Source organism: Chrysemys picta, chromosome 19 (genome assembly GCF_011386835.1).
Source record: "Chrysemys picta bellii isolate R12L10 chromosome 19, ASM1138683v2, whole genome shotgun sequence".
Classification (NCBI taxonomy): Eukaryota; Metazoa; Chordata; order Testudines; family Emydidae; genus Chrysemys; species Chrysemys picta.
This window is the reverse complement of record NC_088809.1, coordinates 9,276,077-9,302,684: the sequence shown is the minus strand read 5'-3', so window position 1 is coordinate 9,302,684 and position 26,608 is coordinate 9,276,077. Positions and strand designations below refer to the sequence as shown.

General features: G+C 46.5%; 1 protein-coding gene across 1 annotated transcript in view; it reads right to left on the bottom strand.

Annotated features, from left to right (window-relative positions):
- The window catches only part of KSR1 (kinase suppressor of ras 1), a 125,519-nt gene that overhangs the window by 62,782 nt on the left and 36,129 nt on the right, over window positions 1-26,608 (bottom strand). Inside the window, 1 exon segment of the mRNA XM_065573083.1 lies at window positions 3,962-4,102. Within this exon segment, the coding sequence (XP_065429155.1) occupies window positions 3,962-4,102 (141 nt within the window).

Here is a 26,608-nt window from a genome sequence, read left to right as displayed (position 1 = left end):
TGCTGCATAGCAGCTTTATTTTTGGAGAAGGCCGCTCAGAGTGCGGGGGGTGGACTAGCATCGTCCAAAGCTGAGAACGCCTTCTAAGAATGTGGGTTTTCCAAGTGCTACATCCCAGATTAGCACAGTCACCAGGATATCTGGCAGCATTAGAAATGAAAAGAGCATCTGACCGTTCACATAATGTAACATGAGCACAAGCCCTTTATTTGCTTGGGAGAGACAGCATGGTCCAATGGGTACAGCACCAGGCTGGCAGCCAAAAAGCCCCGGGTTGTCACTCTGCCAATCTATGGGGTGCCCTGGAGCAAGTTACTTCACCTCTTCGGGCGTCTGTTTTCCTTCCCACACTTTGGTCCGTCTTCTCTATTTCGTTCATACGCTCTTCAGGGCAGAGACGGTCGCTCGCCGTGTGCTTATACAGTGCCTGATACAATGGGGCCCCGATCTCTACTGGAGCCACTAAGCTATGGCCCAGAGGGTCCATTTTTCAAAAGCATCAGTGGGATTCTGGGTAAAAAACGTTAAAGCAGCTAATTGACTTGAGTGCCTAAATCCCCTTTAGAAAGGGAGATTTAGGCACTTCGCAGCCAAAGTCACATAGGCACTTTTGAAAGTTTCACCCAGGTACTTTTCATCAATGATTCTCAAAGCCTGTTACAAAAAGGAAATCCAGTCTCATTATCCCCATTTTACAGAAGGGGAAACTGAGGCACAAGAAAGGGAAGCAGTTCACCGCAGGTCACAGAATCCATATCTCCTGACTCCCCATGCAGCACCCTATCCATTAGGCTATGCTGCTTGAGGACTCCCTCAGCCACTCTTCACCAGAGAATCACAGGCACTGCGTTTTATAGAACACTACAGGAAAATATCCCTAAAGATGCTACATATACAACAACACGGAGCCCTGCATAGAACCCTTCTTCTGACTATCTGTTTTCAAAGCACTCTGCTCCAATGTGGATACATTTCAGGTTCTATAAAAACAAGCTCTTATGAAACCAGAGCCCAACAAAAACGGTCCCATGATTTGTGTACAATTTCTAGTAGCCAACTCATCACAAAACAGACAAACAGCCCCCTGCATTGTTTACATCCCAGGTATTAAAGCCCCACCAGCTTATCAACTAAAGCTAAACTGATTTCATTAACTGCTATTGTCCAAGCAGAGAGAAAAGGAGGACGAAAAACCACCACCAATTGCGAAAAGCCAACTGGGATTTGTACAATCCTCTCTCTGGTTTAACAGTCCAGGTCTTTCCTTCCCCCCCCCCTAACCTGCAGCTCCCAATTCATTCCCACAAGCCCACGCAAAAGTCAAACTGGATAGACTCTGCTGTGCATTTCCTGCACAGCTCATCTCAATGCTACCCAAACCAACTGCCGCAGCATGAGAAAACAAATAACCCTTGGCAATGAAACAGGATCAGAACCAAGGAAAAAGGAGAATTGGGATCAAAAAGCAATTTAAATAAATGCTGCGCACCACACTGGTATTTCTGACGGTGGGAGCAAGAAGAACCTGGCTTGTCTCTTTCCAAGAGGATTGGAGACAGCAAAGGGGCTGTGAAGAACAGTGTTAAGCAGTGAGAAAGTTTGCTCTTCTGGGCGTGGAGCAGACACATATTTGCTCACCATCTTAGCAACCATGCAGAGGCCTTGAAATGCCCAGGATGGGGTGTGGAAGGTACTTCCCCCTCCATTCTGCAGACACTGTAAAAGGGGTTTTCAATGAGTTCCTTAGACAAAAAGAATTTTTGTGCAAGTTCCAGTTACCACAGAAACAACCAACCAACCAACCTGGCAGCTCCGTCCCAAGAACAGACTTCACCGGTGCAGCTGCTGCATCTAGGGCAGTAATGCCCAAAAATCGATGAACTATTGATAAACCACCTACGTTCTACATAAAACAGCAAGGCCCAATCCTGAAGTCAAACCACTGGGCCAGATTCTGCCCTTTTAATAGCAATATGAATCTGGAGTAACTCTACAAACAAACACTCTACAAACAAACACCCTCCCCCCCCCGTTTGCACTCTCTCTTTAGACCCATTGGAGTCAAGGAAATCTTTTGCTGGAGAAAGGATTATGTGAAAGCTGAACTAGGACCTCGGGATTTGCTCGGAGCTGCCAAAACCAGGAAGAGCATTCACTGCTTATCTATATTCATTGGATTATCAGATTTGCAATCATTGGGAATCGACATCAAGCTGTTCACTTGGTGCTGGGCGGCGTGTACGTTGCTGAACGCTCCCAGGAACGGACCCTGTGTGAGCAAGTGCTCATTGACCTGTGAGATCGGCAGAGCCCAGCCCCAAGTGACGAACTTGTCAGTTTCCTGCAGTCATAAATCTCCCCATACTCCAGTGGATAGGAATAAGCATGTGCGCTCTTGCCGTTAACAGACAGAGCCAGCGCTAGGATGGGAGGCTCACAGTCATAACTGGCTCGCTGCCCACTTCGGTGGGCTGCCAGGCTGCCATGGGTTTCTCAAGCAAAGAGAGAATTACATTAGAAAAGGTCGACACTCTTCTGGGATCACACCCCTCAGGCCTGGTTTTCAGGTGCTGAGCACCTGTAACGCCTATGACTTCAACTACAGCTGTGGGGGCTCAGCACCTCTGAAAAAAGTCAGACCCAGGGAGTCTGGCTCTCCTCTGCCATGCAGGTGCAATGCCCCTCAATTGCAGTTTGACCCAGAGACTTTACTCACTGAACCCACTAAGGCAGGAATCCTTCGGGTGTGCCACAATCAAGGCTAGATTAATGGGAGTCTCTGCTCTCTCTTACCTCAGTGGAACTCTAGATCCACTGGGCCAAATTCTCTGCTGGTATAAACTGGCGTAGCCCCATGGCACAACTCCAAAGGCAGGCAAATTTACACCAGAGTATTTGACCCACGGAGCTCAGTAAAGCAGCTGCCAATTTACAGCGCTGTTGCCGAGCGCAGAAACTGTACATAAACGAGGGGAAATATCCCAGTTAAATATCAACCAGACAAGAGTGAGGAAGTTCTAGGATCCAACTGCAAACTTAACTCCACCCTTGAATCCCGTTCTTCTCTGCATTTACAGGGGAGATCCTCACAAGCGCAAGTCTGCCCTGGCGGCTATTTTAATTGCAACATTACGATCTTTCAGTATACAAGATTATAACCTGAAGTCACCTTCCCAGCCTGTATCAGGTACAGAGGGGTCTCCAGTCCACTGCAGCCAGCAGCGTGAGGTGCAGGTGGACATCTGGCTTGTTTGGAGGCTGGTGTTTCTGAACTATACCAGGTGAACAGGTTACGGGCAGTCCCTGGTCCAGCAGAGGAGTAGGTGGGAGAAGGGTGAGTGTGGTCCATAAACGTAGCAAGATATTAAGGTACCCGATCCATAGTAAGCAACTCAACTGGAGCTCTACCTCCATCTTGTAGCTGGGGGGTGAATTTTCCCCGCTCCTCTGGATAGGGATGATGGGGAAAGAGGGACTTCAGGCAGGAGAGAAGAATCTTCTCTTCTCATCAGCAGTTGAGGGAGAAGGGACTTGAGAAGCGCAGACCCACCGGGGCTTTTACCGGAGCTGCCGCTGCTGTCGCCCAGGGAGCTGGAAACAACATGTTGCAAAACCTGTTTGATCTCCTCTCATTCAGATCTGAACCAGGAAGAGACCGGGTACACTTGCCAACATGTGATACAGACTTTCCGGTGCTTCTTAAAGAGACAGTTATTATCTGGACTGGTATATATTTATATTTTCAGATCAAGCACACTTCAAAGCGGAGCTCTGCAGCTCCAACCCAGACAAAGTAGTATTGTTGTCGGAGCCAAATAATTATATAAAGGTGCATGCAAATCATTTGCAAAAAGCCCCTTGCTTTAAATAACTTCAGGAGTCTGAATTACACCAGCAGGCAGTCAGGAAATCCAGTACTGTAGAGGTAGGCATGCTCTGTACCGACGGATTTGTCCCTTACCTGTACAACTTCTTTCTTTACATTGACGAGGTCTAACCAGTCATTGAATCTTGGGTAGCTGTTGAGCTCCACTGTCCTGTCATTCAGAGGCACACTCAGCTTACACAGCCGCTGTCTGTTGATGTACCGGACCAATTTCACCTGTTGGGATCCAGAAAGCGAATGGTTACAGTTGAACGCTCTGACTTTTTTGTTCTAGTGCAATAGGTCCCGGTCTGACAGAGGCTTGTAGGCGCTACTGGATTGCAAATAAATAAGCCACCACTAACAACTAACCAGGCACTTCTGCGCGCCAACAGTGCTAGTCCCTTACACTAAACAGCACAGCGATAACTTGGTTCCCCCTGTGGTTTCACTAGACAGGAGGGTGGCAGGAGGTTTCCATTCCTGTACAAACCTTCTTTAAACCATCACGAAAAAAAGACAGTTGCCTATAGTGGTTAACTTCACCCAAAAATATACCACATACATAATAGGGAGTGATCCATTGCCTTCTGTCTGAAAACTGTGCATACAGCTGGTCTACACTTCCCAAGGACTGCGTGTTCCTGTTGTGGTTACCCTCATCCATTCCTTCTGTGTGGTGGTTACACCCACTTACAGCATCTGGTCCACATTTAGACTGAGTTCTGCAGGGCAGGCAGTGTCTTCCTAGAACTCTGTACAGCACCCAGCATAACAGGGACATGCTCTGGTTGGGATCTCTGGCCTCTACTTCAAGGCAAATAATTATTTAAAGAATAAAAATTAAGTTGGACTCAAAACACCAATGCTTCCAGTGCCTGACAATCTCAATTTTGCTACAAGAGTTGAGAGAACACACAAAAGGAATATTATTATTTGTGCCTTATGTTTTTCCAAACATAAAACAAAAAAAACTCAAAAGAAATATTTCATTGTTTCTGTGTCACATATACCTAGAGGGCAGACATAAGCTTCAAAAGACTTTGAAAGAAAAACACCCCAAAGCAATTTAGTCTATCTGAATTTTATTAACCAAAACAGGTCTACAGTAAAGCACAAGAATTATAGCATTCGAGGGAAGATCAGATTTATAATTAAAAGGAAAAACAAACATGCATTTCTTGTCCTCTTTAATGTCTCTTCTCAAGTTTCCACTGGAAATATTTTCTGACTACATGTCTGCATGATGTAATGCATGCATAAAAATCAGTTACAGATGAGAAAAGATTTATTAGATCATCTAATCCAGTGGTTTTCAACCTGTGGTCCCACAGACCCCCCAGGTGGCCTAGGTCTAAGATTTCCAAAGGGGGTCCGCCCTTCCATTTGAAGTTTTTTTAGGGGTCTGCAAATGAAAAAAAAAGTTGAAAACCACTGATCTAATCTATTCCCAGAGAGAGGGTGTATCAAACACTTAAGGGCAAACCGACACTATGCCTCATCTTCACTGAAAGGCTGGTGTATACCTCTGACCTGTTCACTGGTTTAGAATGATATTGCCTCCTATTGACTGTCCTGAAGAAGGCATGGACATCCTAATGCTACTTTGGGGTCTCTTTGGTGACACAGGTGACTGAGTTACCAGTATTTACAGTAGCGCCTGTTATGCATGAGGAACTTTCCACACATTCAAGAAGGTGGTCTGAGGCACTCATGATCTAAAAAACAGGCAGGTAAGAAGTAATACCTAGCTCTTATAGAACACACTTTCCATCAACCAAACTCAAAGCGGTTTACAAAAGGAGCTCAGTATCATCATCCCCATTTTCCAGATGGGGAAACTGAGGCACAGTGACTTATCCCATGTCATGCAACAGGCCAGTGGCAGAGCTAGGAATAGAACCCAGGTCTCCAGACTCCCTGTCCAGTGCGCTATCCACTAAGCAACACTGCCTCAGAGGAATGGGCGAAGTGGAACATCAACAGGTGATAAAATAGAGGGGGCTCCATCCACAAGGCCTCTGGGCTCAAAGCCCTGGATTGGTTTAGTAGAACGCACAATGTGCAGTTATTGTGCACACACTGGGCGGCAGCACACTAGAAAGCCCCTCACTACTGGAACGCGACTTGCTGTACTGCATTTGTGACTATATTGCCCATTACTGCCCCTTCGGTAGGTGGCTAGAAAGCCTGTGTTTTGGGAACAGTTCTCTGAAAGACAACAACTGTGGATTTTTGCACATGTACGTGGCCAAAGCATGCGACACCAGGCTAGGAAGAGCCCGGTAAACCATACTCGGGATGGGGCTGCAATCCCTGGCCATAAAAAAAAAACCCACACACCACTCAGCTTGATATTTCAGCAATAGTCGCAATGGAAAAGCAAAGGTGGCAGTCACTCAATACTGGGATCTTTATCTGGACCTGCACGGCTGTAGCTTCCAAACTGAACTGTTTGGACATACGAGCGAATAACCGGGGAATGGGTCACTAGAAGGTGGGCGCACTCAAGACAAGTATCAGGAGATGGGAGAATCATTAGCAGGCAGAACAATAACTTTGGGTTGCAATCATTAGATTAGACAGAGATCGCACAGTGCAGTGGCTAGAATGCTGCGCTAAAATGAAGAGGTGGGTTCTAATCCCAGGTCAGCTTCTGAGTGACTTTATGCAAGTTGCTTTGCGCCCATTCCCCACTTTGTGCTTGTCTCATCTATTTAGACTATAAACTTTTTAGGATAAGGACTTTTTTAATTGTACGCGTATGGCTCCCAGCACAAGGATCATCTGAAACAATACATGAAAGATTTCAGCTAAGCTGGCAGCATTCAAGCAACAGAGCCATCTAAAGAATAAAGCTGTATTAAAATAGTAAACAGCCATTGGCAACGCACAGCAGACCTGCATTCCTGGATTATGCTTTCCTGTAAACTGCTGGTTTATTTTACCAGTAATCTGACTATGCACAGCTATCTGGTGTAAATGTGGGGTTTCACTGCCCACACACACTTCTCAGGTCAGAAAGTAGCAGCCCTGTGAAATTTTCAAGGGTTTTTTTTTTTTTTTTTTTTTTTTTTTTAAATTTCTGGTTGCAGTTTGATGCAACTGAGAGTGAGAGATCCAGACGCTGGCATGTGGTGACCCCAGAGATAGCAGTGTCAGATATGCTACTCCCCGATAGCATGTTGTGCAAATGGGAGCTGCAGTATTCTAAAAAATAAAACCAAACAACCACAATTTTGCAAGATGACATCAGGCACAAGGGGCCCGATTTTCAGAAAAGCCAACAAGCACCCAGAACTCCAACTGGACCTAACGGAGCACTTGGAACCTTTGCAAGGAAGGTCATGACCACGGAACGGGACTTTGGAGTGCTAGACCCACTGAAAATGGCTTTTGAAACCCTGCTCTCTGCCTCAAGCCCCATTCTGTAAGACAGGGATGATAATGCCTTTCTCCCATCCTTTGTCTTGCCCTGATCCTGCAAAAGTGAACAACATGGAGTGGACCCGTGTACACATGATGCTGTGTGTAACTCAGTGAGGCGCCATGTGGACACAGGGGTCTGCTTACGTAGGTCTCTTCCCAGGATCAGGTCATTTGATTGTAAGCTTCTGGTTGGCAAAGGCTGTGTGTTTGTACAGTGGCTGCACAATGGAGCCCCCCTCTCCGTTGTACTCTCTACCCTAACACATCTAAACAACAATGGTCCTGATACAAATGACCCAACAGTTACGTATTTCTGGGACGGACACACCCATTACTCGGCAGGAAAGCACCGGCAAAATGTTTAAATGGGCATGCTCCTGGCAAGAAGCGCAAGCCAGACATCAACTGATCCCATTATGGGACAACCCTGGCCGTACTGAAGTCAATGAGAGTTTTACCATTGACTTCAGTAGGACCAGAATTCCCCTGTGGTTTTTAAAAGGGAGATGAATTCTGTTTAGTTCAGGCATGGTAGGCTTTCACTGCTTTGGACCGAAACAGATAAACAGGACTCAGCTAAAAAGGTGTTGGGTTGTTGGTTTTTTTTTTTTTTAAATGGTATTACATTTTCTAGGTCTCTTTCTAGGAACATCTGAACACTTCAAATGTCCGGTGTAACATTCCAATAGTCAGGCCAACAAACCTCTGCTTTGGGTGGGTCGGCAGCACATTGGTGCATTCCCTTCCTACAACAGCCTGTCCTCTACACCATTTACAGCAGTGCCACTGGTAGACTGGCCTTACAGGGTGGGGGGGACCTCTGTATCCAGAGTGCTTTGCAGAGGGCGTCTGAGCTAAGGTGAGCTAGGACGGCACACAGCGTGAAAGAGGAGGTTACAGGATCCATGACTGCATAAATTAGGGTTACCATACGTCCTCTTTTTCCCGGACATGTCCGGCTTTTCGGCAGTCAAACCCCCGTCCAGGGGGAATTGCCAAAAAGCCGAACATGTTTGGGAAAATGGCGGTTCTGCTCCTCCCCTGACTTTTAATAGATATGGTAACCCTAGCATAAATCCACCGATGCCAGTTCCCTATTCAGGTGTGCACAGAAGTCAGAGAGAGCCTACAGTCTGTCAAGCCACAGGAGACTTCAGAAGTCCAAAGACTTAGAAAATTAGACGTTCGAAATTAGAAAATTATTGCCAAAGAATGGTCATGCTGAGTCAAGGGAAAGGAGCCAAGTCAGCCACCACATACAGCGCTAGACGGAAAGTTCTCCAGGTCACTCATGCACACAGCTCTGTTCCTGACTTCAGCCTTGGCTCAATGCAGAAAAGAGACAGTCATGAAGCGGTGGCCGAGTACAGTAGGCTGATTAACTTAAGGGATGACTGTATGCACTCTCCCACGCACCCCTCGGACCAAGAGAGCCTATATGAAGGGAGCTGTCCTATTTATCCCTGAGTCACAGTCAGAAATGAGCTGTCAAAACACTCATTTTACAAATATTTGCCCACTAGTGTCTCAGTTTCAATTTTTAATTGGTTACTCGTTGGAATATTTTTTCCCTATGCCATCATGATATGCTGCAGTTTGTCTGACTGTCTCTTCACTGAATTGTATTTGTTCTGCTTTATAAATCTTCAAAAGTACCTTTGAAGATTTATAACACACACACCAGACCCGAGCCGCACATTTTTGTATGTTATTACTGTACATGGAATAGCTGGGATATCATATTCTGGACTGAAAGCAATCCCTCCAGAATTTAGATTGCAGTTGAGTTTCCACTCCCAAGTGGAGTTTCAATCCTTAAAATTTTTTTTGATTTTTAAACATCACATAGGATAGGTCTCTGGCTGAGGCAGAACCCACAATAGAGCTTCCATTTCTACTACTAGATAACACAACAGTCCAGTCAGATTCAAGGAAATGGCCTTATTGTAAGATGCATCTCAGACGGCACAGGAAAACAGCTAGAATAAGACAAGCCATATTTCCACATGGGCCACTCCTAATTAACCAAACACTGGCTGTAGGGGCTTGCTGTGGATATACAAGTTTCACCAACTAGTATCATCCAAGGCCAGACAACTGCATTTCTGAAAAGCGCTGCAGGGTAAATTCACAGCAAGTCAGCACCAGGGTGCGGTTCATCTTGTCCTTTCCCCCAGGTCAGCTCATCTCTTCCCCATTCTTTGGCATACCACCAGATAGCAGAGCACCTGCAGAGGGAAGAAATTCTGTTTGCACAGTAGGTTCGAAACTGACCTGAGAGCAGAATCAACAGTCCAGCTCCTCAAACAGACTGCAGGACACTTGCCAGATAACTAATTAAGCACGCCTGATGTATTTTCCCCTAATAGTGAAAATTATGTAGCCTTGTTCTTACTCTTGCTAGCATGTAGATTTTATCAGGTGATCTTGGGCCATTGCATTCATTCTGCTCTGGGCATATTTCATCCGTCCTTTTACGAAAGCCCATCCATACAAGCTTAGGGTGCAAGCCTGCTCCTATCAAAGTGTACAAAAGAACTCCCATAGACATCAATGGGAGCACAGAATTGGGTTTTAGAGCACTTACAATTCCTACTGAAGTCAATGGGACTCAGCCGCTCCAAAAGTCAGGCTGTAAATTTTAAAAACTCTCCTCTTCAATATCAGTGTAACTGGGGTACCTTTTGTGAGCACAGCATGGTCTAGGTCAGAGATAGGGTACTGGACTGGGAGTCAAGAGACCTGGATTCTACTCTGGGCAAGTTACATCATCGTTTCCCTACCCTTTTTCTGGCTTGTCCCTTTAGTCTCTGACCGCACCTGTACAGTGCCTAACCCAATAGGGCTTGCATCTTGATCCCACAGTATACTAGTTCCCACAGCACAGGGTCCCACCTGGTACTAGTGCATTTCACTGCAGGAATGTGCAATGAGACCATCAGGGCAAGCCACGAGCAAAATCACCAGCCTCACTGTGGTATTGTGAGGAGAATTACATTACGGCTTGAGAAGCACTCCAACATTACAGGGATGGGGGCCTTCGATCTATCACTGAGCCTGGTTTGTCTGGAACATCTCCTTTGCATGGATTATTCAGCTCTGAGATAGTTTTCCCCCTCCCATAAATATTAAATTTGCATTTTTCACCTCACAATGAATCTCATTTTGTTATTTCCCCGCTCAGAGTTCTCACTAAACTGCATGGTTTGGCTCTCATGGCTGAGCGGTTACAAAATCAATTTCTGAGAATACAAATAAAAACTTTTGGGTTCAGTGACGCAAATAAAAATCCACAAATACAGTGCGCGTCTCCAACCACAAAATTAGAGATAAAACAAGTAGTAACCTTTTCACTGCCTGTGTGCCAACAAATTAATCCTTTACAGCATAACAGCAAAACCTACTAAGTGGTAACATATGCAGACTGCAACAACCAAATGGGGGTGGGAAAGAAACAAAAACGGGAGAAGGGGGGTGGGGGGGGGGGGAGAAGAGAGAATATAATCTGCAGCATAGAATGACTGCTCCACTTAGACGCCATCTCTCTTCCTCCATTCAGTTTGCCCGATGCCAGTTGTGCCAGATTCTCATTTAGAGGGAAAATAAAAGGCACTGTTTTGTACTACTCTGGCAGTGTACAGGGACCTTAAAGCACGTGCAAATATAACGGACATCCACTTTACAATACAGAAGGAGTTTTAAAGAGGGCTTAGCATAAAGGAAAATTGGGCCCGGTATGTTTAGGGGAAAATTGCCAGACTTGAATTTATATATATATATATATATATATATATATATATATATATATATACACACACACACAAAACTAGTTCAACCTCTAGAGACACAAGCTTGCCTCTAACGATGACACCAAAACTAACAGTTGGGAGCTTCAACACACACAAACCAAACCAAAAACATACAAGAACTCTCATCGGACTCTCACAGAGACCGCATCTGTGAAATTAATTTACCGACACCCACAATGCAACATTCAAAAGAGCCTTTCAAACCTGGAGCTTGCAAATACTGCTTGGAAGAATTCAGTCTTAGAATTGTGGCACTGAATTCTTCAAACCATGGGGCTGTGACTGATCAGAAGTTTCATTCTCTGAGAAATTAAAATAGAATGTAACAAAAGAACCACAGCGTTATGGCCTCTAACCAAAAGACTTTCAGACATATGAGACCAAGTGTCTCTTCCACAGAATTGGACTCAAATATGCTTTATTCATATTAGGATCATGACATCTTAGTCCAAAAGTCTTTGAAAACAAAAACCATTAAGTCAGTCCAACTCTTGCAAGTTGAGCCTTCACCATTCTATTAATACCAACCCAAATTGAGTGCAATCAATCCACACCGTTACCTAGCTCTAGCTTTCTCGCATAGTGCTTTTCCTCCATATATCTCAAAGTGCCCTGCTAAGAGGAGACGTATCATTACCACCAATTTACAGATGGGGAAAGCCAGAAGCCAATGACCTGCAAGATCACCGAGCATGTCTGTGGCAGAGCTGGAAATAGACTCCTGCTCTCCTGGGTCCCAGTCCAGTGCCCTATTTACTAGGCCACACTCACTCCCATTGAGCTTTCGCTATGGGTCTGGGCCTCTTGATTACTGCATGGTTGAAATCCCAGATACCAACATGAGTAAACCCCTATTTGCACCAGTGGCTTTATCCTGGTTTCAAGCAGGGGAAAGTCATGGCGTATAAAAGTTAACCCTCTCTATGCTAGCGGTTTGCACAGGTGCTGCTGCACCAATGCCTGAAGTTCTTTGATCTATAGATAATTACAGACCTGGTTCAAGCTGATAGGTTTGCCCCACCCCTTTTCCTCCTCCTGGTTTTCACCAAAGTCATTTGGGTGGGATGGGGGCGGGGGGTGGGGGTGGGGGGCTATTGATACCTAGAACATTCCCTGAAATTTTGGAATGGATTGATGTGGCATTCAAAGCCAGTCAGAGAAATGCTATCCAGTTCAGCGGAGGGCCTTGCTTCACTCAGCCAAGTAGTCAAACAAACGCTTAAAACAAAGTTCCCCTTCCCTCGAAGATGCTGTTAAATTCCGTAAGACTTCACTTGGGATAAAAATAAATATGGGCATGTGCAAATACTTCTTCACGCAGCCTGCAGTCTTTGCCAGTTAGTGCAATTCAATGAGTCAGCCAGTCATCAAGTCAAGTATTGTAGCTAGAGGTTTTAAAGGGCTGGATTATTTTATGACCTAATATATTTGCAGAAAGCAACAGAGAGTCCTGTGGCACCTTTAAGACTAACAGATGTATTGGAGCATAAGCTTTCGTGGTGAATGCCCACTTCGTCAGATGCATATATATTCGCAGTTATGCATGGCTTAGATAAGGGCAGTCACATAGCTTGCTTCAGGCAAAAGTGGACCGGGAAGGAATTCCATGATGCACCTCCCACCAGGTACAGAGCACAAAAGGTAAGGTAGAGAACTCGTGAAGGTTGAGTCTTCTGGAGCAAGAGATAATAGGCACTCTTGGAAGCAGGATACAAAGACTTGCTGAACCAATGGTATGAGTCCATATAGCAAGTTCTACATTCCTACCTTCTGAACCTGAGAGGAGAACCTTGCCTCCGATTACAGCAATGAATATTCAGAGTGATTCTGCCAGATGGCACTAAATTAATTACTCTAGATTTACACTGTCAGAGGTCAGAACCTGGCCTGCAGAGTTTAAAGTACTCCCTCAAGTCACACTAAGAAAGCATGACAGAGACAAGGCAGGTGAGGTAATGTCACATTGCACCAACTTTAGGTGGCCCCTTTACACATTAATCTAACACGCAATGGCCCACTTCATTTCAAGTGACCACCTCCAACATGTGTGACCCCTTCTGCTTTAAAATCTGCCCCAACTTCTATTTAGTGCAGACACACTGCTTCCTCGCCTAGACCTTAAGAGTTCTGTGTAGCACAAAAAAGTGTATGTGTGTGTGTGTGTGTGTGTCTTCCACCACCAGAAGTTGGTCCAATAAAATATATTACCTCACCTACTTGGTCTCTCTCATATCCTGGGACAAACATGGCTACAACAAACACTGCAAAAAACTAAGAAAGTGTGTGAGAAACTGATATGGATCTTACAGAGATGGCGAGGTAATATCTTTTATTAAACCACTTTTGTTGGAGACAAACAGACAAGCTTTCAAGATACAGAGCTCTTCTTCAGGTCTGGCAAAGATACTGAGTGTCCCAGTATCAGGGGGTAGCAGTGTTAGTTTGTATCCACAAAAACAACGAGAGAGTCTGGTGGCACCTTAAAGACTAACAGATTTATTTGGGCATACCCATTTCCTCAGATGTCACAGGTAAATACAAGATCAGTAGTTAGCACATATTCAAAGGGACCATTCAAGGTGAAGTGCCTGTTAACACCCCTGTAGATAGCCTTCTTCACCCACTCCCCCTTAGTGGGTTACAGACTGTTGCCATAAATCCAATGTCTTTATTAGGACCATGACTTAGTATCTAGCAAGTTATGAATTTAAGCTCCCAGGCTTGTCTTTTGGAAGCGTTGCGTAGGTTTCTCTTGACAGCCACCCAGAGAATCTACAAACATGAACACAGGACACTTATTTCAAAGTCATCCGGGGATCTCAATCAAGGGTTTAAAAAAGGGAAAGTTGTGATGGACCCAGTTTTGCGTGAAGGGGAGAACCAGAATTTCATTTCCAGTCAAATCCCTAGGTTACAAACTAACTGGGGATTGAGGTGTTTGGGGGAGGGTGGGGGGTGGAATCAAAAAGTTCATAAAACTGAGCTTCTTGAAGTGACAGCAGATATGGCGACTAAGTTGCAGTATATCGCACTGCATCACTTTCTTCTTCTCCTTCGAACTACTGCAAAGTTATTTCCAGTGCACTGAAGGCATTGGAACCTGAAGAGGAGGGCGACATGTACTTCATCACCATCACATTCACAATGTGACTCTCCCCCTGCAATCAGGAGAAATAGTTTGTATAATTGGTCATTTGTGAAACTGAGGTTACACCAGGTATAAAGGAAGTTAGAATACATCCAAGAACCGCTTGCCCCTGAACTGTGAAGGCAGAGACCTGGGAACGCACAAAGGGAGACATTCACCCCTGTGCAGATGATCAGGGCAAGAACTATGCCTTAAAGGAATAAGTGGTGCTATGTGTTGGCCCTCTGCTTTAGGGTGAACACTGAACAGGTAGTGGCCTATTTCACTCCAAAACGCTGAGAGGGTCAACAGATCTGCGGGGAAACTCCAGCCAATGCCACAGACACTTTTTAAAATGCAAAATTTATGACACATTTATAAACCAGAGATAACAGCATGGCAATGACTGACAGAAGGAGGATGGTCTTGGTTAGCCTAGCACTTGGAGGCACAGGTTCAATTCCTTGTTCTGAAATAGCAGCACTTCCCTACCTCACAATGGTGTAGAAAGAATAAATCTATTAAAGACAGTACTGGAGGACATGGAAATTCCATAGAAAGATGCCTGTGCGGTGGGAATGAAACACACACCTCAGGTTCCTCAAACTCTTCCAGCCAATGCCACAATTAAGGAAGGCCAGGATCCCTTTACAGTCAGTGTGTTGTTGGGTTTCAATACCATTCACACACAAAAGAGTAAAGAAGCAGCCCGCAAAAGGCCTGGACAGAGGCAGCGTTCGGAATGAGGAGCACTGTCAAGACGTCCAATAGGCAGGCCGTGTTTCTAGGAACGATCTGAATCCCAATGGTCCATCTAGCCTATCCTGGAGATTGTGTGTCTAGAGGTTGGAGCCAAGGGGCCAGGAGTCAAAAGGCAGAGCTGAGAATCAAACCCACGTCAACGACGCACTGGGAGAGTCTATTTATCTTATCAAACCAACAGCACATGAATAATCTTTAGCCCTCCCCTTGTTTGTTAGGGTAGCTAAATGTGCGTCTCAGCTTTGTAGCACCTGCCACACACTCACCCACAGATCAGCAGCTCTTGCAGCTTTTGAACTCAGTTCTCCCCAGCTTTCAGCAGCTCCTTCAGTGCCGCTTACCCGAAGTGACTGACTCAGCAGTTCTCAGATTGTGGGTTGGGAACCCAAAGTGAGTCACAACCCCATTTTAATGAGGTCACTGGGGCTGGCTTACCCTTGCTGGGGCCCAGGGCCAGTGCTGAAGCCTGAGCCTCACTACCTGGGGCCAAAGCCAGAGGGCTTCAGGGCTCAGGTTACAGGCCCCCTGCTGTGACTGAAGCCCTTGGACTTCGGCTTTGGACCTGGGGCAGTGGGGCTTGAGCTTTGCCCCACACACACAGGGCTCGGGCTTCGGTCCCCCCTCCTGGCGCTGTGTAGTAACTTTTGTTGTCAGAAGGGGATCGTGGTGCAATGAAGTTTGAGAACCCCTGGACGGACTCATTCAGGCGGACTCCTTTGCATAGCTGCTGCCAATCTCCATCTGCATCTTTAGAGTCAAACTACCACAAGGGTGGGGAAGAGGGAGAAGTGCCACCATTTACTTTTTCAAGATTCCAGTTGCCTTTACAATTTCCCCCTGTATTCAGAACACAAGTTACTAGGGACCAAGGATGGGCTGCCCCGGAGGACACTCAGCGAAGCCAGGTTGGCTGCTCAGGTGTGACTCAGGGCAGGACCTGGCCCTGGAACACATATGCAGCAATCGCAAAGCTAAGGAACATGAAGTCACTTGTCTGAGTGTTACTGAGGCCTGAAGTCTCAGTTACTCCAAGGCGTGGTCAACACAGGCTTTGCACAGAGAACTATCTTGGGTAGTACTGATCCAGTGTAGGTTATTCCTCTTCCCTACAGAAAAAATGGCTTATTTCCTATTACAGAACTAGCTAAACCAGTATAAGCACCTTCATATTGGTATAATGGAGTCCACGCTCGGGGGGGGGGGGGGGGGGGCGGGGAAAAAGAGGAGGAATTGTACCATTTTAGGGTTAGGTATATTCTCATTTCCCTATGAGAATTGTTCAAAAACTCATTCACAGCCTGACATCCTCCCATGGCACAGAGCTCCTTGTTACCCACCCCAGCTCCTGTTGACACCTGTACTAAAAGCTTTCAGCTGTCTCAGTAAATATTGTACCCAGAGGAGCTCTTTCTACTTGATTATTTTAACATTTAATGATCAAAAAAACTAGCCTGAAGTTCAAAAGGTACCGCAGGAGTCTAGTGCAGCAGCCGCACGTTGGCAGACAGAGACTTACCAAAGGTAAAGGGGAAAAGAAGGAGATGTAAAACAGGCGGGCATGTTTCAAGAAATGATCTGAATCCCACATGATGTGGCTGGTTTTGGACTCTCTAATGCATGGTTTTCTTTTGCCTTCAGAACTGAATCCACTAGAGGATGGTATTTCAGCTTCTGCCTTCCTCAGAGACACAGGAGCAAGGATAAAGTAAGAAGATGAACTATAAAACTCAGCTGGCAGTGGATTGATTGGTTTGATTGATTGACACTTGTGTGTGTCGAGAGAGAGAGAGAGAGACAACCCCCCCCCCCTTATGAGGGACAGCTTGTGGTCCAAAGAACAGGGCTCTAGACTGGGACCCATAAGATCTGGGTTCTTGTCCTGACTCTCCTACTGAAGTTGGACAAGTCACGTCACCTCTTTGTGCCTTTGTTTGGATTGATCTTAAGGATAAAGACTGTCTGTGGAGTGCTTAGCTCAATGGGACCCTGATCTTGGGACCTATGGTGCAACTGCAATAATAATAATAAAAATATATATCTCCATACACAAGCCCCTGTAAGAATGACAAGGCTACAGTGGCTCCCATTCATTCCTGACCGGTTTATTCCTTGGAATGAGTCTCAATCATCTGGGCACGAGGCTGGTTCTGAGCACCTGCCTCTCCCATCGGCTTCAGCTGCGGTTGTAAGTGCTCAGTGCATCTCAGAATCAGGCCCATGCCACATAGCTGTGTAAGCAATGGGGGGGGAGGGGGGAAACACGTGTCTGTGCTTTTCTCAAGTGCTATCAAGGGCACCAGGATGAAGACCAAGTTACTTCAAACTATGCAAGACCCCAGCCATAACCCCCTGGAAAGTGCTTGGCCTGGAGAATCTTGCCACTATAACATGGATCTTGCATTGGAGAACTGCAAAGCATCTTATAGACATTAAGTAATAAACCCCATAAGATCCCTGTGGGGCAGGGATTATTGCACTTCTTCTACAGAGGATACTGGAATGAAGAGAGGTTAAGTGACTTGCCAAAGATTGCACAGTCCAGTAGTAATACTAGAAACAGGACAGGTGAGTCCTGACTTTCAGTCCCCGACTAATCACTAGATAGAAGTCACTGCTATCAACAACTAGGCTACAACACTTCTAAGGGTACGTCTACACTGCAATCATGGGGCATGACTGAAGGCTGTGTAGACATACCCTAGCTAGTTTTAGTACCGATGCAGTGATGCCACCGCAGTACGGGCTAGCAACATGAGTAATTACCCAGGGTTCCAGTTGGGCACGTACACCACACACGGAAGCGTACATTGCCTAGCTTCACTGCTCCGGTACACCAACTAGCTTGGGTATGTCTACACAAGCTGCAATCACACCCTGGGATGGCAGTGTAGACAAACCCGAAAAAGCCAAGGAACTCGGGCCTCTACTGCATCACTGCTCTGGGAATGAGAGACCTGACTGAAAAGCTGAACTGAAAGCAGCATTTTGGGTCTCAGAGTAGCAGCCGTGTTAGTCTGTATCCGTAAAAAGAACAGGAGTACTTGTGGCACCTTAGAAACTAACAAATTTTATTAGAGCATAAGCTTTCGTGGACTACAGCCCACTTCTTCGGATGCATCCGAAGAAGTGGGCTGTAGTCCACGAAAGCTTATGCTCTAATAAAATTTGTTAGTCTCTAAGGTGCCACAAGTACTCCTGTTCTTTTTGGGTCTGCGGCTCTAATGCCAGTTGCTAACAGCAGGCATGCCAGGTTTGGTTAGAGGTCTTGTCGCTGCTGGTGGTACGAAATCTGGGCTCCACTGAAGTCAATGGAAAAAGCTCCCGTTAATATCAGTAGGGCCAGGATCTCATGTTGGTGCTCAGAAGTCCAGCTCTTCCAAATTACTTATGTTTCTTTCATGGGGCCCATCTCCACCGATATTGTGGACCCAGAGGCAAGGCTGGATTCTCAGCTGGTATGAACTGACGTTAGCCCCACAGACTAAATCAATTTATACTACCTGAGAATCTGGCGCAGGGGGTCTTTTAATCCCAACCTTATACGCAGCAGCACAAAGAAATCCAACAGGCTCCTGAGGGACTTTCAGTTTTGCTCATGAAAGAGGAAACAGTTTCTCAACGCATTGCTAAGAGAATTGTGAGAACACACTAGTGTAAGTGCCCAGTACTGCATGCACATGGAGGGGATAAGGGGGGATAACTGGGGGCTCTGGAAAACAAAAAAATTTCACACAGAGCTGCCTTAGGTAACACTCTGCAGCTAGGGTGACCAGACAGTAAATGTGAAAAATCGGGATGGGGGTGGGGTAATAGGAGCCTATATAAGAAAAAGACCCAAAAATCAGGACTGTCCCTATAAAATTGGGACATCTGGTCACCCTAACTGCAGCTAGTTACAAGAAGAGGGGCAGACAGTTGGGTTTTCCTTTGAAACTTCAGTCGTGCCGCTAGCTGACACTCGAACAATAACCGTCACCCAAGCCTTGCTGTGGCCAGTTATTTCTGCCCTGTCATATGATTCGTAGAGCATCGTTTCTGGGTCACTTGGAGGCCATGTGCAGTTCCTCCCTATCTCTTTCAAGCTCGCAGCGTCTGAGACTCTGAGAACTGCAATTGCTACACAGATCTCTACCCAGCTTGGCAATGGGGAACGGGGGGGAGAAATCAAGCCGCTTTCTCAAATGGAGAACACGATGCTCTTCACCCATCTTTCAACATATGGAAACACTGGCGTCTATGTTCCCAGCAGCAGGCTGTGTCCTCGCCTTAAATATCAAAGGCTTCTCCCTGGGCGCACACCAAAAATGAAACACTCTCCTCTCTTCCCTTACGGCCCGAGGACATGCAGCCACAAGAGAACTGCTCGGAGAGCCCTGCGAGGGTACAGACTGTACTTGCAGCACTTCACGTTTCTCAGGCACATTTTGGCCATTGCTGCATCCGATCTGCAGTTCGCCCTCAGCTAGACTCACACTTTCCTTCAAGTTTCCCCATCTCCTTTCTCTAGCTCACCTCAGGAGTGTTTCCCATATGGAACAGTGGAGAATACGTCCCCTGCTGCCTGGATCACGGGGAAGCCTGCAATTATGACCTATTCATCTCTCTTATCCACCCTGCAAACAATGCACATACCACATATCCATTTCAGAATTTATTACGCATAGGGCCCCATCCTGCCCGATGCCACTAACCAGCAGCTGAGCACCAAGTCCATTCATTTTCTCTTTACCTCCCCACCTCCACCCCCTCCCGGCCCATTTCAGCTGCGTGTGATCTGGGCAGGATTTGAATTGCATCAGTTCCACTAAGTCTGGGGACCTCCTGGCCCATGGAAAAGGGGAAAGGGCAGGAATTTCTTTGTAGTGAGGGGTAGTACACAGGGTTCTGATCCCTGACTGGAGACTTTTGGAGCTACCACCATATAATAATCATTTAGAGAAGAAGGGCGGTTCAGCGATTAGGTCATTCGTCTCAGGCTCGGGAGACCCTGCTCTGCCACAGATTTCCTGCATGACCTAGGGCAAGCCACTTACGCCCAGAGGTATTTAGGCACCTAACTCCATGGAAATTAGGTGCCCTTGAGGATCTGGTCCTTGGGTACGTCTACACAGCCCAGGGCAGCGAGTCCCCCAGCCGGGTCAACAGGCTTGGGCTAGCAGGACTCATGCTAGCGCTCCAGCCGCTGTGCCAATGGTGCTCGGACGTTGTGGCATGGGCTGGAGCTTGGGACCTAAGCAGCTATTACGGTGCTAGCGCCAACCTGAGCTGTTGACCCAGGGGTTTGGGGTGCAGGAGGAGGCTCAGGGCTGGGGCCAGGAATAAGGAGTTTGGGGTGCAGGGGGCTCAGGGCTAGGGCAGAGGGTTGGGGTGAAGGGTTTGGGGTGCAGGGGGGAAAAAAGGAGGAAAAAACTCCCCCTAGCCCTCTGCACTCTGGGGGGGGGGGGGGGGGAAATGAGAGTTGCCTCTCCCCGCGATGCAGCTTAGAGGGAACTTGAGTATAGAGATACCCTCTGTGCCTTAGTTCCCCATCTGTCAAATGGACTTATCTAGCCAAACACTGATTGCAGCAAGCTGGGGTGTAAGTCTACCTTGCCTCAGCCCACCACGCTCTAACTGTCCGTGTGAACTCTGCCACGGCGCACTGTAAGTTCCACAGTGCGCTCTGACCTACCCCGTTTTGAAATGGGAGTCGGTCAATGTGCGCTAGGGAGCTTTCAGTGTGCAGACCCTGCTGCCGCACAGGCCATTAGTGTGCAGCATGTTAGCGTGGGACAGATTTATACCCCATCTTACCGTGAACTGTTTGTGCAGTCAAGCCTAAGACTGTGAGGTACTCAGATGCGAGAGCAATTTAAAATAGATAGTCTTCAGAGTAACTTGTTGGCACAAGCCCATGGAGTCACACGGAAGGAGGGGTGAATGTGGCCCAGAGATCATGCTAATCGCACACCTCTGTAGGACTAATTTTCATTCCCTTTGCTATTCAATTGCCTCTCCTCCCAGAAAGAAAACAAAAAAACCCAGTGTTACAATCACTACAACCAGAAAGCAGTGGAGCGACGGGGACAAGGATCATAAAAAGTTCATAATTTGAAAAAAGAAAAAAAAAAAAAAAAAAAAAAGTCATCTCTCTCCCAGCCTCCCTTTTTAAATTCCAGACCTTGGGAGGGTTATCTTCAAAGACACTATCATATCTACGATGGCTCACACACCTTAAATAACTCAGGTGGATTTGATTAATCTCCCCCACTGTGCAAAGAAGAAAAAAAAAATTCTATGCAAGCTTCAACTTCCAGTGCAAATAAAGGACCGGAATTTACAGCTAATATAAAGCTCGACATTTCCCCCAGCAAGGTCAGGAAGGGAATGAATAATTCTAGGCTCTCACCACCTTCTTGCTCCTCCCTACTTCAAACCTCATCCTGCCAGGTGCTGAGCTCTGATCAAAGAGCATGGAAACTGCAGGGACTCCACACCTGTGAAAATGCAGGCCCTAGGGGACTGATCCTGAAAGGTGCTGAGCCCAGATCTTCCCAGGTATTTAAGCACCTCACTGGTGAGTTAGGTGCTTAAATACCTTGGAGGATCTGGGCCCCAGTCTTTAGTGGGATTTGAGGTCCCTTCCACCAGGCCCTGGCTGTGGAATGAGGCTGATTAACAGCCAGTTCTCCAGAGCACTGGGCCTTACTGCCAGAGCTTCAAAACAGAAGGAAATGAAAAATCTGTGCTCAGCTGACTCAATGCCTGGGGTATCTGAAGAATGTCTCCGCTCTCCAAGCTGCTACTGAAGCAGGCTTCAAGAGAAGAAACTTTTTCCATGTAAACCTAAGGTTTCTTCCTAGGGTGTCCAGATGTCCCGATTTTAGGGTCTTTCTTATATGGGCTCCTATTGCCCCCCACCGTCTGTCCCGTCACCCTATTTCCTCCACACACAGGTGGATTCCAGATCCCACACTCAAAAGAAACATCCAGACATGCACCCCCTCCTGTCACGGCAAATCTTTGCGGCGAAACCTCCCTCAGTCCATAAAATACCCTCCAAGTTACTCTGCTCTCTACAAAGAATGGAGCGGTTTTGGCAAGCCAGTAGGGTCACATTTCTCCACCAACAGACACTACAGGAAAAAGCTGCGGTCACTGCCTGTTCCCTCCCACCACCCAAGAGACCATTTAGCAATACAGGCAACACTTTCACCTAGAGATCATAAGCAGATAGGTTCATGTCCAAATGTCTCTAAACCACCTAGCGTGCCTCTTCCGCCCCCCTCAGTGTGTGTTTTGTCCACCTGTTGTAATATAGGGTATATTTATACTGCAATAAAACACACATGGCTGGCCTGTGTCAGGTGACTCGAGCTCACGGGGCTATAAAAAAAAATTACTGCAGATATCCGGGCTCAGCCCTGAGCTCTTTGACACTGCAAGGGTTTGAGCAACACGCAATGGGTCTGTATCTACCACATCCAAAAAACCAAGCTCTGGGATTTCAAAATTTTAGACTTACCAGACCAGATATCCGTTAGCCCAGTGAAATTCCACAGCAACTCCGCTGCAACCAGTGAGATTACAGTGGTATAAACCCAGCGTAATCAAAAATCGGAATCTGGCCCTCTGAATTGGGCGGTCTTTGTGCCCCACCAAGAGGCTTTGGCAAATCCTGCCCACTCCAGTTAGCCGGTTGTAATATTTCTCCAGCTCCGCTTACTGCACTCGACTTATTTTTCTGCAGAGTGTGCCTTGAACACTGCCTGCAGTCATCTTGCCCCAGTAATCTGCACGGCTCAGCGAGGCATCTTGGGAGTTACACTCCACCAAGCACATTCCTAGTCACTTTGCATCCAAGTTTAGGGCTGGGGAAGCACGGGAGGATAGATGCGCTGTCACACGGCCGGCTTCTGCCTCTTGCTTTCAGGGCCCATTCTAAGCAGCTTTGTTTCTGCACACAAACGCTCAGCCGGGAAATACTGGTTCATTAGGGAGCTCATTCTGCTCTCACTCAGGGCTTGTCTACACAGTTTTTGTATCACTTGAACTGATTTAACTGTATAGTTCAATCAGTTCAACACCCCCTCTCTCAACCTGCCCCCTCCCAGCGTGGATGCAGTTACACCAGTATAAAGGTGTGTATAGTGGTGTAACGTATTTCCACAAATGGAGTTCAATCATTACCAAAGCCGTGTGAAGACCAGCCCTCACACAACCCTGAATTCAGTGGAGTTGTTCATGGTTTTTTCCTGGTGTAAGTGAGAGCAGAGTTAGGCCCTGGCTACACAAGAAACGTTTGCGGCTTTAGCTACAGCAGCAGCTAGACTATTGGTTGAAAAGGCTTCACGTCCAGGATGGAATTTTCATCCAAACCAGAGAAAACCATTCCACACTGGCCAGTAGCCTGGTGGGTAGGAAACTTGGCTAGAATATGAAAGATGCAGGTTGGAGTCCCTGCTTCAAATCAGGGAGAACAGGGGCGCCAGAACAGGGCCACGGCCCTCCCACTTTTTACTGACCATAAAGGTGAACGACAGGGGGAGGGGCAGAGAGGAGTGAATGGGGATGGGGTCTTGAGGGAAAGACATGGTGCAAGGGCGGGGCCATGGTTCAGGCACCTGTAGCCCCACCACCACTTTCAGGGCACTTCCACTGCTCCTGACAAGAACTCAAATTCAGGTCTCCCATCCGAGTCCCCTTACCACTGGGGGACTGGCTATTCTAGGGTGAGATGGTCAAGAAAAAGAAAAAAAAAATTCCCCCCAAAAGGTCCAGTTTTCATTCCTATGTGGAAAACGCAATTCTTGATTTCTGACCAGCCCTAGCGCTAGATCATTTATAGTGGTACAAAAGCGCTAATCCAGATATGCTTATTCCAATTCAGGAAGCAAAAATAAGCTATAGCAGTAAAATAAAAAAATAAAGAAAAAAACCCACACCACATACACACACACACACCCCAACCATCACACCCCTAACCAACATAAGGATACTGGTATAAAACCTTCTAGTTTACACCAATAGTTAGACTGAGAAAGCCAGTCTTTATGGCCCCTTTATGCTGTCAGAGCATTGTTTAAAAGGCCTTAAAGTGGGTGCAAAGGCGCCTTGGTGTTAATGAGAATCAAGCCCTCAGTGTTTTCTGTTAAAAGCTTTCAAAGATCTTGTGTCTTTCACTCCAGACACCCCACGCTCTCCTTTGGAAACATCCTTCCCAGCATCCATCTCATCTCCTTTGTCCCCACTTCTGCAACACATACGGCTAATTATCATTTTCCGCTAAAAATAACCCCTATGATTATCAACGGGAGAATCAATTCAGCAGTCCCCAGGGTTCAGGGTTGCTGCAGCAGCTCTTTCTCCGATGACTGCCTCAGAACGCTAAGCCACAGCGACCAAAAACAAACAAAAAACAAAACAAAAAACTTAGGGGTGGGGGAAATAAAAGAGCCATTGTAACCACTGTACATGTCATTTTGTAATGGATATGGCAGTACAGACAAAGAAACAAAAAAAAGACAAAGGCTTCTATCTAGTGTTTCTCTGCCTGTGTGCTGATGGTTCTGAATGTCTGGAATAAATTCATTTCCTAAGCTTTCAGATTTTATCCCTAACCAACCACCATTCCACATTTACGGGGCAGTTCCTTGTTTTGCGGATTCATCATCTGTTTATAAAATATTTAGGCTTGATTTTTCAAAATGAGCCCGAGGCAGGTAGGCACCAACATCCTGTTGAAAGTCATTATGTGTGCCTAACTCCCTAGGTTCATTGGAAAAGTCCAACTTTGGTCTTTTTGATCTCTAAAAGACAAAGAAGAGCAATGCCATTTGGGGCAGAAAGAGGTCATTGGGTTTTTGCCAAGAACGTCTTATGGATCACTTAGACCCATGTTGCTCGCCAGTGGGTTATATGAGCATGTTGCAAGTCCCTCTCTGTGCCAATCCACTGAGGATAGAAACGGTTACAATGACCAGCTACAAAGCTCTAGCGCAAGCTGTAACAGCTCAGCCTTCAAATCAGGTGGACCCAACACATTGGCCAGGAAGGCCGTCAACCGATAACAAGGGCAAATCCTTTGCCCCAGTCTCTCTCTCTCTCTCCCCTATCCCCTTCATACAGGCATAGAAGCCTCAAAGCAACTAAATCGGCATGGAGAGACTGCACAGGGAGGGAGAGAGAGTAGTGCAGAAAGGCTGCAGAGTGATCTATAGGACACCCTCTGCTGTGGGCTAGGGAACAGCGTTCTGGGCTGGTTCTCACTACAGCAAGCCTTAGATATTTCTGACCATTTTACTCCAGACCTAAATGAGCGTTCAGAGGGCTTTTCACTCGTGTTCATGACTGAAAACGGCACCTTCCTCCGCTCCCATCAAGAAAGGTTAAAACTTCAATGGAGCGGTGCAGATTGACACCTGCTGGAGGATCTGGCCTTCAGTGTTTTCCAAAAAAAAATAAATAAATAAAATAAAATAAACCAAACAGTCATCCTAAAAGAAGAAATATTCTGGGCTAAGAGCGCGGGGGGGGGGGGGGGGGGGGGGTTACTATAATGGTGAAGGGGGAGGGAGATGGCTGAGGGAAGCATGTTTTTAAAAATACTGTCCGCCATAGGAAATTGCTCAACCAAAACGTGGCAACCTGCCACATTCTCACAAGCATCTCCTCAGAGAGCAGAACAGCCTTGTTTTATAAAAAAAAAAAAAAAAAAAAGTTTGTTTGTAACTGCAGTTTGGGATTCTGTTTGGGAAAAAAAAAATTAAAAATACTTCGCTACAAAATGCTTTCGAGCTACATTGCAATTGCTTCATTTTGATTATATAAAAGACAACAACAAAACCCCAAAACACATTAAGTGCCATACCAGGCTGCAAGGATAGGAGACTTGGAGCCAGCTAGTTGGCTTTAGAGTAAGTTTCCTGAGCTCCTTCTCTGTACAACGTACTGAAGTGAAGCCAAAAGCAGCACAGGAGAGATGTGACTGCTACTTAAAGAGGTGGTGGCCAGGGGAGCTTTGGCAGAGAAGGACACTTCCAAAATAATTAGCAGCATGTACAGCAAGATGAACTCCAGGGATCATTAAATCTTATTCTCCCTTCCAATAGGATCCTGGTAATAAGTTGGTTTACAAATGGAAACAATATTATGCTTCCTTCTCATCCCAGCTGCCTTCCTTCCCAAGAAAGCCAAACCCAGATTGGACATCCATTGGCCTTCCCCCTACCGTACTTCAAAACTACCACCAACCATCCAGCAGCAGCCAAGCTGCTGCGAAGCGTAACAGACCTACAAATGCAGCCCAAGGCAGAGACAGGCATCAAGACCACGATGCCTAGAAACAGGCCTTCAACCAAAACTCTGGACCACAAACCCCACATGTGTTAGTGAAGACGTGGGGGGGGGGGGGGGGGTGTATTTTGGCAAGCAGAGTGTCACAGCTCATCTGCTTTATGCCGTGCTGCATTCAGCAGAGGCGCTCAGATTGGGTCCCCCTGGATTGGATAGGCAAGGGGGTGGCAATAGACTATGCTCCAGAAAGGGTCCTCAGCTCGGGAACAGCTCCCCTCCTGTAACTCCAAAGTAATCCCGACCTGTTTGTGCGGGCTGCTGCGGAGAGTGGGTTACAGCTGC